The sequence below is a fragment of the Solea solea genome, chromosome 9 (genome assembly GCF_958295425.1).
Source record: "Solea solea chromosome 9, fSolSol10.1, whole genome shotgun sequence".
Taxonomy (NCBI): domain Eukaryota; kingdom Metazoa; phylum Chordata; class Actinopteri; order Pleuronectiformes; family Soleidae; genus Solea; species Solea solea.
In genome coordinates this window covers 28502581-28516985 of record NC_081142.1, presented here as the reverse complement: position 1 = coordinate 28516985, position 14405 = coordinate 28502581, and the positions used below count along the sequence as shown (strand labels likewise).

The 14405-nt window shown below is 36.8% G+C and overlaps 1 protein-coding gene across 3 annotated transcripts in view; it reads right to left on the bottom strand.

The window, feature by feature from the left end:
* Window positions 1-5380: 5380 nt before the first annotated feature.
* LOC131465570 (cyclin-dependent kinase-like 5) overlaps window positions 5381-14405 on the bottom strand; it is an 83430-nt gene continuing 74405 nt past the window's right edge. For all 3 annotated transcript variants that reach the window (XM_058638367.1, XM_058638368.1, XM_058638369.1), the window contains 5 exons: window positions 13615-13723; window positions 10720-10843; window positions 9855-9960; window positions 7300-7449; window positions 5381-6376 (listed from right to left, as the gene is read on the bottom strand). In XM_058638367.1, coding sequence (XP_058494350.1) covers window positions 6014-6376; window positions 7300-7449; window positions 9855-9960; window positions 10720-10843; window positions 13615-13723 — 852 coding nt within the window. In that variant the 3' untranslated portion in view covers window positions 5381-6013. The remainder of the gene's footprint in view (window positions 6377-7299; window positions 7450-9854; window positions 9961-10719; window positions 10844-13614; window positions 13724-14405) is intronic.

The following is a 14405-nucleotide window of genomic DNA, read 5'->3' as shown; positions in this document are numbered from 1 at the left end:
ATTAACATTTTTAACATTTAATCACCAAGTTACGTTGTCTGGAATCAGAGTTAAACATATCTGTGACTTCATTATGACTAGAAACAACTGAATTATGGACATATTTGACTAGTAACAACTGAATTATGGACATTTATGACTAGTAACAACTGAATTATGGACATTTATGACTAGTAACAACTGAATTATGGACATTTATGACTAGTAACAACTGAATTATTGACATTTATGACTGGTAACAACTGAATTATTGACATTTATGACTAATAACAACTGAATTATGGACATTTTTGACTAGTAACAACTGAATAATGGACATATTTGACTAGTAACAACTGAATTATGGACATTTTTGACTAGTAACAACGTAAATATTGACATTTATGACTAGTAACAACTGAATTATTGACATTTTTGACTAGTAACAACTGAATTATGGACATCTTTGACTAGTAACAACTGAATTATGGACATCTTTGACTAGTAACAACTGAACTATGGACATTTTTGACTAGTAAAAACTGAATTATGGACATTTTTGACTAGTAAAAACTGAATTATGGACATATTTGACTAGTAACAACAGAATTATGGACATCTATGACTAGTAACAACTGAATTATTGACATTTTTTACTAGTAACAACTGAATTATGGACATTTATGACTAGTAACAACTGAATTATGGACATTTATGACTAGTAACAACTGAATTATGGACATTTTTGACTAGTAACAACTGAATTATGGACATATTTGACTAGTAACAACTGAATTATGGACATATTTGACTAGTAACAACTGAATTATGGACATTTATGACTAGTAACAACGTAAATATTGACATTTATGACTAGTAACAACTGAATTATTGACATTTTTGACTAGTAACAACTGAATTATGGACATCTTTGACTAGTAACAACTGAATTATGGACATCTTTGACTAGTAACAACTGAACTATGGACATTCTTGACTAGTAAAAACTGAATTATGGACATCTTTGACTAGTAACAACTGAATTATGGACATCTTTGACTAGTAACAACTGAACTATGGACATTTTTGACTAGTAAAAACTGAATTATGGACATTTTTGACTAGTAAAAACTGAATTATGGACATATTTGACTAGTAACAACAGAATTATGGACATCTATGACTAGTAACAACTGAATTATTGACATTTTTTACTAGTAACAACTGAATTATGGACATTTATGACTAGTAACAACTGAATTATGGACATTTATGACTAGTAACAACTGAATTATGGACATTTTTGACTAGTAACAACTGAATTATGGACATATTTGACTAGTAACAACTGAATTATGGACATATTTGACTAGTAACAACTGAATTATGGACATTTATGACTAGTAACAACGTAAATATTGACATTTATGACTAGTAACAACTGAATTATTGACATTTTTGACTAGTAACAACTGAATTATGGACATCTTTGACTAGTAACAACTGAATTATGGACATCTTTGACTAGTAACAACTGAACTATGGACATTCTTGACTAGTAAAAACTGAATTATGGACATTTTTGACTAGTAACAACTGAATTATGGACATATTTGACTAGTAAAAACTGAAATATGGACATTGTTGACTAGTAAAAACTGAAATATGGACATTGTTGACTAATTAACACAGTGGTCTGTGGATGAACCAAAATAAAAGCTTACGGGGTCAACATTCAAAATCTGTAAAATTACAAAATACCCAACACATTTTTAACTTTACAAATATTACTGTAAATATGATGTTTTGAACCTAATTTGAATTAAAAAATATGTTGAAACAGGAAAAAAAAAAGCAATTCTTTACAAAATAAGAGTCAAATCAAATGAGCAGATTTTTTATTAGACTTTTACTTTGACAGTTGTAAACATGAATATTGAAAAACTGTTAAAATTGTTTGTTTGGGTCGCATTTTTACGTTGTAACGCAAAAAAAACAATTTAATGAAAATAAAAAGCTGATGATGCTAACAGTGACGATGCTACGGATTTTTGTGTCTGTAACAAAAAAACAAACTCAAAACTTTTCTCTCTTTTTTACAGCTCAGAAACATCGTCTGTTAGAAATATTAGCAAACAAGTGCGCAGTGTTTTTTAGTTGTAAACATGAATATTGAAAAACTGTTAAAATTGTTTGTTTGGGTCGCATTTTTACGTTGTAACGCAAAAAAAACAATTTAATGAAAATAAAAAGCTGATGATGCTAACAGTGACGATGCTACGGATTTTTGTGTCTGTAACAAAAAAACAAACTCAAAACTTTTCTCTTTTTTTTACAGCTCAGAAACATCGTCTGTTAGAAATATTAGCAAACAAGTGCGCAGTGTTTTTACGACACCAGTTACGAACAGTATGCTCACGTTTTGCGAAGAACAAGAGCCAAGGAAGATTTTTTTTTTTTACAGTGTCAGAAACAAAAGTCTCTTCAAAGTGCAACATTAATGTTTAAGGGGCCGATGTGTGGGATTTAGTGGCACCTATTGATGAAGTTGCATATTGCAACCAAATTAATTTATCTGGCTTCACACTGCCCATTCAAGGCTACACTTATATTTATTATTATATTATTAAACACACTTATTTTTCAACGTTATGAAATGTTCTTGTAAAAAAATTCTGTACACACAGAAAAACAGCTCTTATTAGGCCCCGCCTACTTTTGGAGGACGCAGTCTACGCTGCGAAATGAGAGAAATTAGTCTACATGGATTTTTCTATCGCAATATAAATATTTAAATCACGAAAAAGAAAGGCCCCCTTGTTTTTTTAACGTTAACCGTTAGATTAGTCTTATTGCCAAAAGCCAAAACCCGGCACACGCAATGCATCCTGGGATAGCTCGGGCCAATGAGGCTTCACCTTCGTTGTTCGGGGAAGATCGTCAGTTCCTTAAAGGTAGCCTCGGAAAGAGGCGGGGCCTGAATTGAGACACCGAAAACTTGTGCTGCGTTCCATTTACAGTGGAACTGGGAACTAGGAGTGACACCAGCCTCCAAGTTCAACGTGTTCCAGTTGAGGAGTAAAAAAACAAAACAAAAAACAACGTATTTTAGGCTCGCCAATACCACTCGGAAATTCCAAGTTCCGACTACAAATGGAGCACAGCATCAGTCAAGTGTTTTGGGGGGTGGAGCGTTGAGAACAGGGGGCAGGGATGAAGCTTTTCCACACTTACAGAACAGAGCTTTAAATGAACGCCACCACTTCACCCACAATGGCTTTTATATTCCTCCAACTGCTGTAAAAATCACATTTTAACAAGAATTAAGACAAAAACAAACATTTTATAAACAAAAATAAATTCCAGCAGTTACATTTTTGCTTATATATTTTTTAAAGCTGATTTTATAAATAAAATGATTGAGTGAAATCCTCACTGTATCCTTCATTTATGGTCATAATTATCATTAAAGGGTTCAGGGTTTTTTGAAGTGTGCTTGTTTGAAACCGTTCACTCTCCCACACCAAAGTCCATAGAAATAATCACACACAGGAGTTGTTGATCCACTGCTGCCTCCATCACTAAGTTCAGATGTCTTATTTAGTAAATTCTGCATTTAAAATCCTTTGTTCAGATTAACCTCAGTGACACAAAGTGACCACACAAGGCAGCAGAGGACCAACAGCTCCTGTGTCCCCATAGCTAAAATCATTAACTTTCTCTATGGACTTTGGTGTGGGAGAATGAGTGGTTTACAAACTTCACTTTCCTGTTGGAAAAGTCTGTCTGACAGTGAGATAAAGACGTGAAACATTATTGTAGACTTTACACTGGCACTTCAAAAACACCTGAATTATCCCTTTAATTTCAGTTTGAAGTAATCATAAAAAACTAAATCAAAAGGACATTAAAACAAACCTTGATTTTTGAAAAACAGGAACTTCTGTCTGGTACAGAGCAAAAAACTAAAAAATGGTTTCTCTATGAGAACATTTCACATAAATCAGTCTTTTTTTAATGTCGAGCAGAAGGATCATCAATAAAAGAGATTAAACTGTAGAACACGTTTATAAGTCATGAATTTACACAAACTGTACATGAAAAGAATCAGTTTCTGTGACTGCAGAGCTTTACTACGGCCTACAGGGGGCGACATTTGTCTCTTGTTTTATGGCACCAAAGTGTCTGAAATAGCTGCACGTAAAAAACAAAGAGAAAAAAACATAAAACGACATTTAATTCCAGAAAAAAAAAACGGCTCAATGTGTTTTGACTTGGAGTTGGTTTTACTTCCGTTACCATGGCAACACAAGCAGAGGCAATGTCACCGACATCTGTCGTAAAGGAAACACTACGCAGTAAAATGTACGATATATTTCTACTCTGATAAGAAACCAAAATACTTACATTTAAAATCTACACTTTATCCATTTATACATATTTATTTATTTATTTGATTTGTAACATATTTACAAATGATAATCAGAATCACATAAGAAATAATATAAAGTCTATAACAAACGTGGAAGTTTGTTTGAAAATCGCAGACGGAAGGAGGAGTGGCCTGTTAGCAAACAAACATTACATCATATGCTCTAGTGTGTGTGTGTTTTCTGTCATAAACACTGACCTTGTCAGGACCAATAGTCCTCATGGAGACCAAAACCTGGTCCTACTGAGGCAGAACCTCATTTCTGAGGAACTGGTTAAGTTTAGGACTAAGATTTGAATTGTGGTTATGGTTTAGGTTAGTGATGAGACTTTGTTTTGTTTTATTTAAATGAATGGAAGTCAATGCAGAGTCCTGTGTGTGTGTGTGTAAGTCTAAAGTGTGTGTGTGTAAGTCTAAAGTGTGTGTGTAAGTCTAAAGTATGTGCGAGTAAATCTAAAGTGTGTGTAAATCTAAAAAGCGTGTGTGTGTAAGTCTAAAACAGTACTTCTCAAATAGTGGAGGCGGTCCCCCCTGGGGGGGGCGTGGTGAGGTGTCGGGCGGGCGTGAGAGGCAGGGCAGGACAACTCATATAGTGGTTTATACAGAGAAATAAATAGGTTCTCAATAGTATTTCAATTTTGGGGGGGCGTGAAAACATTTCTGTCCTCTAAAGTATGTGTGTGTAAGTCTAAAGTATGTGTGTGTGAGTCTTAAGTATGTGTGTGTGAGTCTAAAGTATGTGTGTGTGAGTCTAAAGTATGTGTGTGTAAGTCTAAAGTATGTGTGTGTAAGTCTAAAGCATGTGTGTGTAAGTCTAAAGTCTTTGTGTGAGTCTAAAGTATGTGTGTGTAAGTCTAAAGTGTGTGTGTGTGTAAGTCTAAAGCATGTGTGTGTAAGTCTAAAGTCTGTGTGTGAGTCTAAAGTATGTGTGTGTAAGTCTAAAGTATGTGTGTGTAAGTCTAAAGTGTGTGTGTAAGTCTAAAGTCTTTGTGTGAGTCTAAAGTATGTGTGTGTAAGTCTAAAGTGTGTGTGTGTAAGTCTAAAGCATGTGTGTGTAAGTCTAAAGTCTGTGTGTGAGTCTAAAGTATGTGTGTGTAAGTCAAAAGTCTGTGTGTGAGTCTAAAGTATGTGTGTAAGTCTAAAGTATGTGTGTGTAAGTCTAAAGCATGTGTGTGTAAGTCTAAAGTATGTGTGTGAGACTAAAGTATGTGTGTGTGAGTCTAACGTATGTGTGTGTAAGTCTAAAGTGTGTGTGTAAGTCTAAAGTATGTGTGTGTAAGTCTAAAGTATGTGTGTGAGTCTAAAGTATGTGTGTGTAAGTCTAAAGTATGTGTGTGTAAGTCTAAAGTTTGTGTGTGTGAGTCTAAAGTATGTGTGTAAGTCTAAATTATATGTGTGTGAGTCTAAAGTGTGTCTGTAAGTCTTAATGTGTGTGTGTAAGTCCAAACTGTGTGTGTAAGTCTAAAGTGTGTGTGTAAGTCTAAAGTATGTGTGTGTAAGTCTAAAGTATGTGTGTGTAAGTCTAAAGTGTGTGTGTGTAAGTCTAAAGTATGTGTGTGTGAGTCTAAAGTATGTGTGTGTAAGTCTGAAGTGTGTGCGTGTTCACAGCGCCGTCTCCTTCAGGTCATTGAGGTTAGGTAGGCGGGGCCTGGCGTTTCGTCCGAAGCCGTGTCCGTTCTGTCCTCCTTTGATGTTCATCTGCTCTGGGTAGGGGTTTCCCTCGGAGCGTCCCAGGGGCGCGCCGTGCCAGCCGGCGTCCAACTGCGTGGGCAGCGGGTACGCAGCCTGACGGCTCTTCAGCTGTGGCGTGCCGACCCCGGAGTGACCCCGGCTCTCCGCAAAGCCACTCTGCGCGGAGGCGGAGCCGGACAGCGGTGGGTAGCGCATGTCGGAGGGCGTGGCCTGGTTGGAGGAGGAGGAGGAGGAAAGGTGCAGGAGTTTACGCAGCGACTTGAGCGGCTGACTCTGAAAGAGACAAGGACACGGCATGGCGGCCATTTTGAAATCTGACACAATGACACGGCGGCCATTTTAAAATGTGACATGAGGACACATGACAAGGCGGCCATTTTAAAGTCTTTCTTTTTCAAAAAAATGATTGTGTGCAAGGAAGTACTTGAGAAGTACGCAAGTACACACTCGCCAAGTACAGAGTACACAAGTATGATTCTTCAATTGGAACAGCAGCTACTTCCTTGTTCTACTATCTAAATGGCGGGTGTTTGCCCGCAGAGGCGGAGCTTATCACCTCCGACAACGTCGCTGCCAAACTATAAATATGTCATATCTTAATACATAAACCACATGTTTGAATTCTAAATGACTCATTTCTCGCCTCAAATGATATTAAAACTTTGTTCTGGGACATAGAAAAATATTTATTTCAGGTTTATATTTGTATTATCTGCTGCTATGTGCAAGTATGGACAAGTATGCACAAGTACGGACAAGTACGCACAAATACGCACAAGTACGGACAAGTACAGACAAGTATGCGCAAGTACGCACAAGTACGGACAAGTACGCACAAGTACAGACAAGTATATACAAGTACGCACAAGTACGGACAAGTATGGACAAATACACACAAGTACAGACAAGTACGCACAAGTAAGGACAAGCACGCACAAGTACGCACAAGTACGGACAAGTACGCACAAGTACAGACAAGTATGGACAAGTACGGACAAGTACGGACAAGTACAGACAAGTATGGACAAGTACAGGCAAGTATGGACATTGAGAAACAGCCTGTGTTGTTTGGACTAAAACTGGACTTTTAAAACATACGGAACACGTCAGTCAAACTGAAATTGTACTAAAATGAAGAACATGGAGAAATGATGGAATTTAAACCAAGAAATCACGACGAATAAAAACCTTCTTACTGGAGAGTGAGAGTCAGACAGTTTTTCAGGCGGCCACTCCTTGTCTTGGTCGCGGTCTCGGCTCTTGTCACGTGTCCTGTGGCGGCCGCTCTGATGTCCCACAGACCTGGACGACTTCTGAATCACAGAGTCCACGCTGTCGGGGGGAACCTGTCCCGCAGTGAGACACGCTTACTTACACAACTCAGTGACCACTTGTTTGCATGACAAAATATATGTGTGTATCAGGGGTCGCGTTAACCCAATATTTTCCGTCATTGACTGTTTTTTTAAAACGGTGACGGAAAAATCTGAGAGCCATCCGTTGTTTTGACAGATTGCAATTCACACCCCTAAAAACTATGTTGATAAAAGAGGTGAAAAAAGAGCGATAGATGCAGATGAAGGACAAACTCAGCCCTTGGCCTCAGCGGCAGTAAGGAGGTTAGGCGAGTTCAGTGGGAGCGGGAGTTCTCCTGGCTGAGGAGGGCGGATAGAAAAATGTTGTGCGACAAAATAAAGATTCCCATCGGAGAATCTGAGCATCATTTCTGACCTGGACACCGTACTCAATGCATCTCGCTATCCTTGTAGTGCTGACAGCGTGTTAAAGAGCTATGGACAGGAGGCTTTGGAGCGCGTCTGTGACCGGTGCAGCTGATCCACTGGTGCAGAAGGAGCGCATGTTGCGGGATTTCCTACCACGCGCAACTACGCGCAAGCAGGCACGCGATTTAAGTCCATGTGGACCAGGAGGAAGGTGTGAGACTGTGCGTTTAGGCCACAGGTCAACTGTTCATATTCCACTGCAATATGAACAATGCAATTGAATATGTCATTATTATCATTTAAAGTGACCGGTAACAATTGATTATGACGGGATTTTTATGACCCTGTCAGTCAAAATGACAGACAACGAAAAAGTCTAGCGCAACCTCTGGTGTGTATATATACACATACTGTATATATGTGTACATGGCGCACAGACACAGTTTCCTCCTATAGAGTTATATACACACACACACACACATATATATACATATACATATATATAGACATATATATGTATATGTACACATACTGTATATACAGTATGTGTACATGGCGCACAGACACAGTTTCCTCCTATAGTGTTAGAACATTGAGGCCAATTCCCAGAAGAAGCCATGACATGATGAGATGAGATCAGATTGTGTGTTTGTCCATCACTTTGGTAAAAGTTCCTCTTTGTCTCATCAGTCCATAAAACTTTGTCCCGGCATGTTTGAGGCTCGTCTCGTCCTGGACTTCCTGTTCTTCTTGCTAATGAGTGGTTAGCATGTTGTGGTTGTTCATGGAGTCTTCTGTGATAGTGATGTCACTAACAGTTGTTTTAGGCTCTCTCTCTCACAGCCTGTCTTCTTCAGGACATAATGTTTGTGCAATGGCTCCACATTGATCTCCCATCTCCCACAGACAGCTCTGTGCTTTTCATGTTGGTTCCACTTCTAAATGCAGTCTGCACATTCAGTGATCTTCATCGTTAACTGTAGGACACACCTGTCGCTCACGTGTACGTGTGTCAAATCAAACTGCCAGCTATGAAAGCTGAGGAATTAGATTAGATTTGTTATTATTTGAAGATATTACAGATTGAGTCTGTGACTCTGCAGAAACAGATCCTACCACGAGTTAAAATAGGCCTCGTTTCTGGGAAATTGTCCTTATGTCCTTGTGTCTTTAAGACACTCTCACAGCTCAGTGCTGTCTTTTCCTTGCTTTGAGGATCATCACAGTATATGAACGTGGCTGCAGATTTAAAAGCTACTTTTAATCATAGAACAGAATAGATTGATTTAATTCATCCAAAACTGGCAATTTAGAGTGAAGCAGCAGCAAGACGCACAATATACACAGAATAAGAACAGAATGAAATGAAATGGTTAGTGCATAACGTAAAGATGAGCAGTATGTGGTTCGTAACTGTTCGTAGAATATTCTTGTTCTTTAAAACAAGAACATTTAAATCAACGTCAGAATATTTGGCTTATTTTCTGCTCGGGGGTAAAACAACAACAACATAAACTAAAGTATAATTATTAATAATATTAATAATAATAATGCATGCAATGTTAGAAAGGTTAGTTCGGAGGAGGTGAAGTGTAAAACCCGGTGTGTAACGAATTAGAAGCTGATATTCAGTGGTGTTTGAGACCTCCGTCCTAAAACCTTTTACAGTTTTCATTATTATTATTTTTATTAGAATTATAGCTAAAATGTGGGAAAAACACTGTGAACTAGTTTTCTTTTTTTTAAGTTAACACTAAAATCAAGACGTTTAAATTTAAACGTAAATGTTTTCAGATTGAAATTTGGAAAATGAAGATATTTAATTTCTACGTTAGATTTAAATATAACATTAAGATTTAAGTGTTGGATTTCAATATTTTTAAGGTTTATGTTTATAATGGATCATTATTTCTGGATTGAATGTTTACATTTTACAATAATATTTAGATTTAATGTTAAGACACTGCCTCATCAACACAGATACATGGTTGTGATGATGTGACCTGAGGACGAACATGGTTTCTCACCATCTGAGCCTTTTTCTTTTTCTTCTTTATCGCTCTGAAGAAACTCTGCTTCTCCTTCTCTTTGGACGGTTCAGACGCACTCAGCACCACTGTGTCTGGACCCGTCCTGATAATAAAACACAACTGCGTCACGCCACGCCACAAATTCATGGGTTCAAAGCTTTTTTCATGATTAAAACAAGATTGTGAATATTTTCTTCATTTCTTTGCTGTGGAGAACAAAGAAATCATTCAAAGTGAATCATTTTGGTTTGACGTTTGAGAACATCATCATTTCCAGGTTTGACAAACACTGATCAACATTTTTGAAGGATTTCTGAGATTTATGGACCAAACGATTCATGGAGAAAACAATCGACAGATGAATCGATGATGAAGAGAATGGTTAGTTGCAGCTCTAATCGTCTGCTTTGTGATGAAGTCAAATGTTGCTCTGGTTCTCATGGTTTTTAGTTCAAGGGGAAAAAAAGAAAGAAAGTAAATCGTGATAAGATAAACATTTACTGGAGAAGTCAAATTAAATTCACCAATAAAAGACAGAAATCTGCATTTTCAAGTTCATCTTTGTGAATGATATAAAATGATTTTTCTCTCTTTGACAATTTGGTTTTTGTTCAAATAATGAAGAGACAGAAAAACAGAGAGAAAGAAAGGAAGTCATTTATGATCCGAAAACATTTTAAATGGAATGCACCAATAAAAGTGAATGTTTGTGTAAAACAAACACAAAATAAAATGATTCAACGTGTCAAATTCAAATATGGCTACTTAAAGAAAAAAACCTACGTGAATAAGAACAAACGTGAAAATCACATGACTCACACTGATGATATATTATTATTATTATTATTATTATAGTAATTACCAGGGGTCAAAGGTCGGCTGGCGTTTGGAGTGGTTGGACAAACTGCTGTTGTCGGCAGAAAGAGCTGAGGCTCGACTCTGAGCTCGACTCTCGTGGAAGGAGTTGTCTGGTCGAGGAGAGGGAACTGACAAACAAACAAACAAACAAACAAACAAACAAACAAGATCATTATTTACTGAGAGAAGAAAACAGCAACATGTATGACCCTCTGCTGTTGCAATTTGTGTAACAATGATTTAGTTTTCAGACTTTAATGTTTAATGTTCTCATAATGCTTAGTTTTTATTATCTTCCCATCTCTATTTTGGTTTCACTAACTGTGTAGTCAGTTTTAGTGTGTTTAGTGAGTTGAGTGAGTGTTTATTGAGTTTTTTGTGAGTTTAGTGAGTGTTTAGTGAGTTTTTTGTGAGTATTTAGTGAGTGTTTAGTGAGTTTAATGAGTGTTTAGTGAGTTTAGTGAGTGTTTAGTGAGTTTTTTGTGAGTATTTAGTGAGTGTTTAGTGAGTTTAATGAGTGTTTAGTGAGTTTAATGAGTGTTTAGTGAGTTAAATGAGTGTTTAGTGAGTGTTTTGTGAGTTTAATGAGTGTTTAGTGAGTTTTTTGTGAGTATTTAGTGAGTGTTTAGTGAGTTTAATGAGTGTTTAGTGAGTTTAATGAGTGTTTAGTGAGTTAAATGAGTGTTTAGTGAGTGTTTTGTGAGTTTAATGAGTGTTTAGTGAGTTAAATGAGTGTTTAGTGAGTGTTTTGTGAGTTTAATGAGTGTTTAGTGAGTTTTTTGTGAGTATTTAGTGAGTGTTTAGTGAGTTTAATGAGTGTTTAGTGAGTTTAATGAGTGTTTAGTGAGTTTAATGAGTGTTTAGTGAGTTTTTTGTGAGTATTTAGTGAGTGTTTAGTGAGTTTAATGAGTGTTTAGTGAGTTTAATGAGTGTTTAGTGAGTTAAATGAGTGTTTAGTGAGTGTTTTGTGAGTTTAATGAGTGTTTAGTGAGTTTTTTGTGAGTATTTAGTGAGTGTTTAGTGAGTTTAATGAGTGTTTAGTGAGTTTAATGAGTGTTTAGTGAGTTAAATGAGTGTTTAGTGAGTGTTTTGTGAGTTTAATGAGTGTTTAGTGAGTTAAATGAGTGTTTAGTGAGTGTTTTGTGAGTTTAATGAGTGTTTAGTGAGTTTTTTGTGAGTATTTAGTGAGTGTTTAGTGAGTTTAATGAGTGTTTAGTGAGTTTTTTGTGAGTTTAGTGAGTGTTTAGTGAGTTAAATGAGTGTTTAGTGAGTTTAATGAGTGTTTAGTGAGTTAAATGAGTGTTTAGTGAGTGTTTTGTGAGTTTAATGAGTGTTTAGTGAGTTAAATGAGTGTTTAGTGAGTTTAATGAGTGTTTATTGAGTTTTTTGTGAGTTTATTGAGTATTTAGTGAGTTTTTTGTGAGTTTAGTGAGTGTTTAGTGAGTTTCTTGTGAGTTTAGTGAGTGTTTAGTGAGTTTGTTGTGAGTTTAATGAGTGTTTATTGAGTTTTTTGTGAGTTTAGTGAGTATTTAGCGAGTTTTTTGTGAGTTTAGTGAGTGTTTAGTGAGTTAAATGAGTGTTTAGTGAGTGTTTAGTGTGTTTAGTGAGTGTTTAGTGAGTATTTAGTGAGTTTAGTGAGTGTTTAGTGAGTATTTAGTGAGTTTCTTGTGAGTTTAGTGAGTGTTTATTGAGTTTTTTGTGAGTTTAGTGAGTATTTAGCGAGTTTTTTGTGAGTTTAGTGAGTGTTTAGTGAGTTAAATGAGTTTTTAGTGAGTGTTTAGTGTGTTAAGTGAGTGTTTAGTGAGTTTTTTGTGAGTTTAGTGAGTGTTTAGTGAGTTAAATGAGTGTTTAGTGAGTGTTTAGTGTGTTAAGTGAGTGTTTAGTGAGTGTTTAGTGAGTTTTTTGTGAGTTTAGTGAGTGTTTAGTGAGTTTAATGAGTGTTTAATGAATGTTTAGTGAGTGTTTAGTGAGTTTAGTGAGTGTTTAGTGTGTTTAGTGAGTGTTTAGTGAGTTCAGTGAGTGTTTAGTGAGTTCAGTGAGTGTTTAGTGAGTTTAGTGAGTGTTTAGTGAGTTTAATGAGTGTTTAATGAATGTTTAGTGAGTGTTTAGTGAGTTTAGTGAGTGTTTAGTGAGTTTTTTGTGAGTTTAGTGAGTGTTTAGTGAGTTAAATGAGTGTTTAGTGAGTGTTTAGTGTGTTAAGTGAGTGTTTAGTGAGTTTTTTGTGAGTTTAGTGAGTGTTTAGTGAGTTTAATGAGTGTTTAGTGTGTTTAGTGAGTGTTTAGTGAGTTCAGTGAGTGTTTAGTGAGTTCAGTGAGTGTTTAGTGAGTTCAGTGAGTGTTTAGTGAGTTCAGTGAGTGTTTAGTGAGTTCAGTGAGTGTTTAGTGAGTTTAGTGAGTGTTTAGTGTGTTTAGTGAGTGTTTAGTGAATTCAGTGAGTGTTTAGTGAGTTTAGTGAGTGTTTAGTGTGTTTAGTGAGTGTTTAGTGAATTCAGTGAGTGTTTAGTGAGTTTAGTGAGTTTAGTGAGTTTAGTGAGTTTAGTGAGTGTTTAGTGAGTTTAGTGAGTGTTTAGTGTGTTTAGTGAGTGTTTAGTGTGTTTAATGAGTGTTTAGTGAGTTTAGTGAGTGTTTAGTGTGTTTAATGAGTGTTTAGTGAGTTTAGTGAGTGTTTAGTGTGTTTAGTGAGTGTTTAGTGAATTCAGTGAGTGTTTAGTGAGTTTAGTGAGTGTTTAGTGTGTTTAGTGAGTGTTTAGTGAATTCAGTGAGTGTTTAGTGAGTTTAGTGAGTGTTTAGTGAGTTTAGTGAGTGTTTAGTGTGTTTAGTGAGTGTTTAGTGAATTCAGTGAGTGTTTAGTGTGTTTAGTGAGTGTTTAGTGAGTTTAGTGAGCGACAGTGGAGACAAACCTCTGTAGAAACTCCCCACTCTCCTGGGCATGGACTCACTGTAGATGTTTCTATTCTCTTTGGACGACGAGCCTCCATCTTCTGTTTGCTGCTCGTGATATAAACCCACCTGAGTCACAACAGACAAAACAAACAAGTAAACAAACAAAAACAGCTTTCACATGCAATGAGACACTTTTGTTCTGAATTGGCAAAATAATGTTATTAACTCAAGAATACGTGTGAAAACAGGTTATTAATGTGTAATAATAATGTAATAAATGAGAGTCAAATACAGGAGGTTATTCAGCAAACAGAGGAGCACGTCTATTTTTAAACAGTCTGATCGGATGAAAGATGTGGAGGTGTGTTGATTCACACGTCGTCATGACGATAGAAACAGCTTCTGTTAGCGATATAAATGTTTGTGAGAGTGTGTGTGTGTGTGTGTGTGGGGGGGCTTCCACTGAGCTGCTGCATTTGGTCTACAATTTACAGGAAAAAGCAAAACAGAGAAAATGACGCAGAGAAAGAGAGACAGAGAGAGAGTGAGAGAGAGAGAGACAGAGAGAGAGAGAGCGAGAGAGAGACAGAGACAGAGAGTGAGAGAGACAGAGAGACAGAGAGTGAGACAGAGTGAGAGACAGCAGCATCCACCCACATCCACACACACTCTGTGAGTGAGACTGTGGCTGTGGGTGGGGAATAATGGTGGGATATGTGTGTGTGTGTGTGTGTGTAAAGATGCAGTGATGTCCCTGCTGGACTCTGTGACCTCAGTGGGCGGAGCCTGCTCGCTCTGCTAATAGACA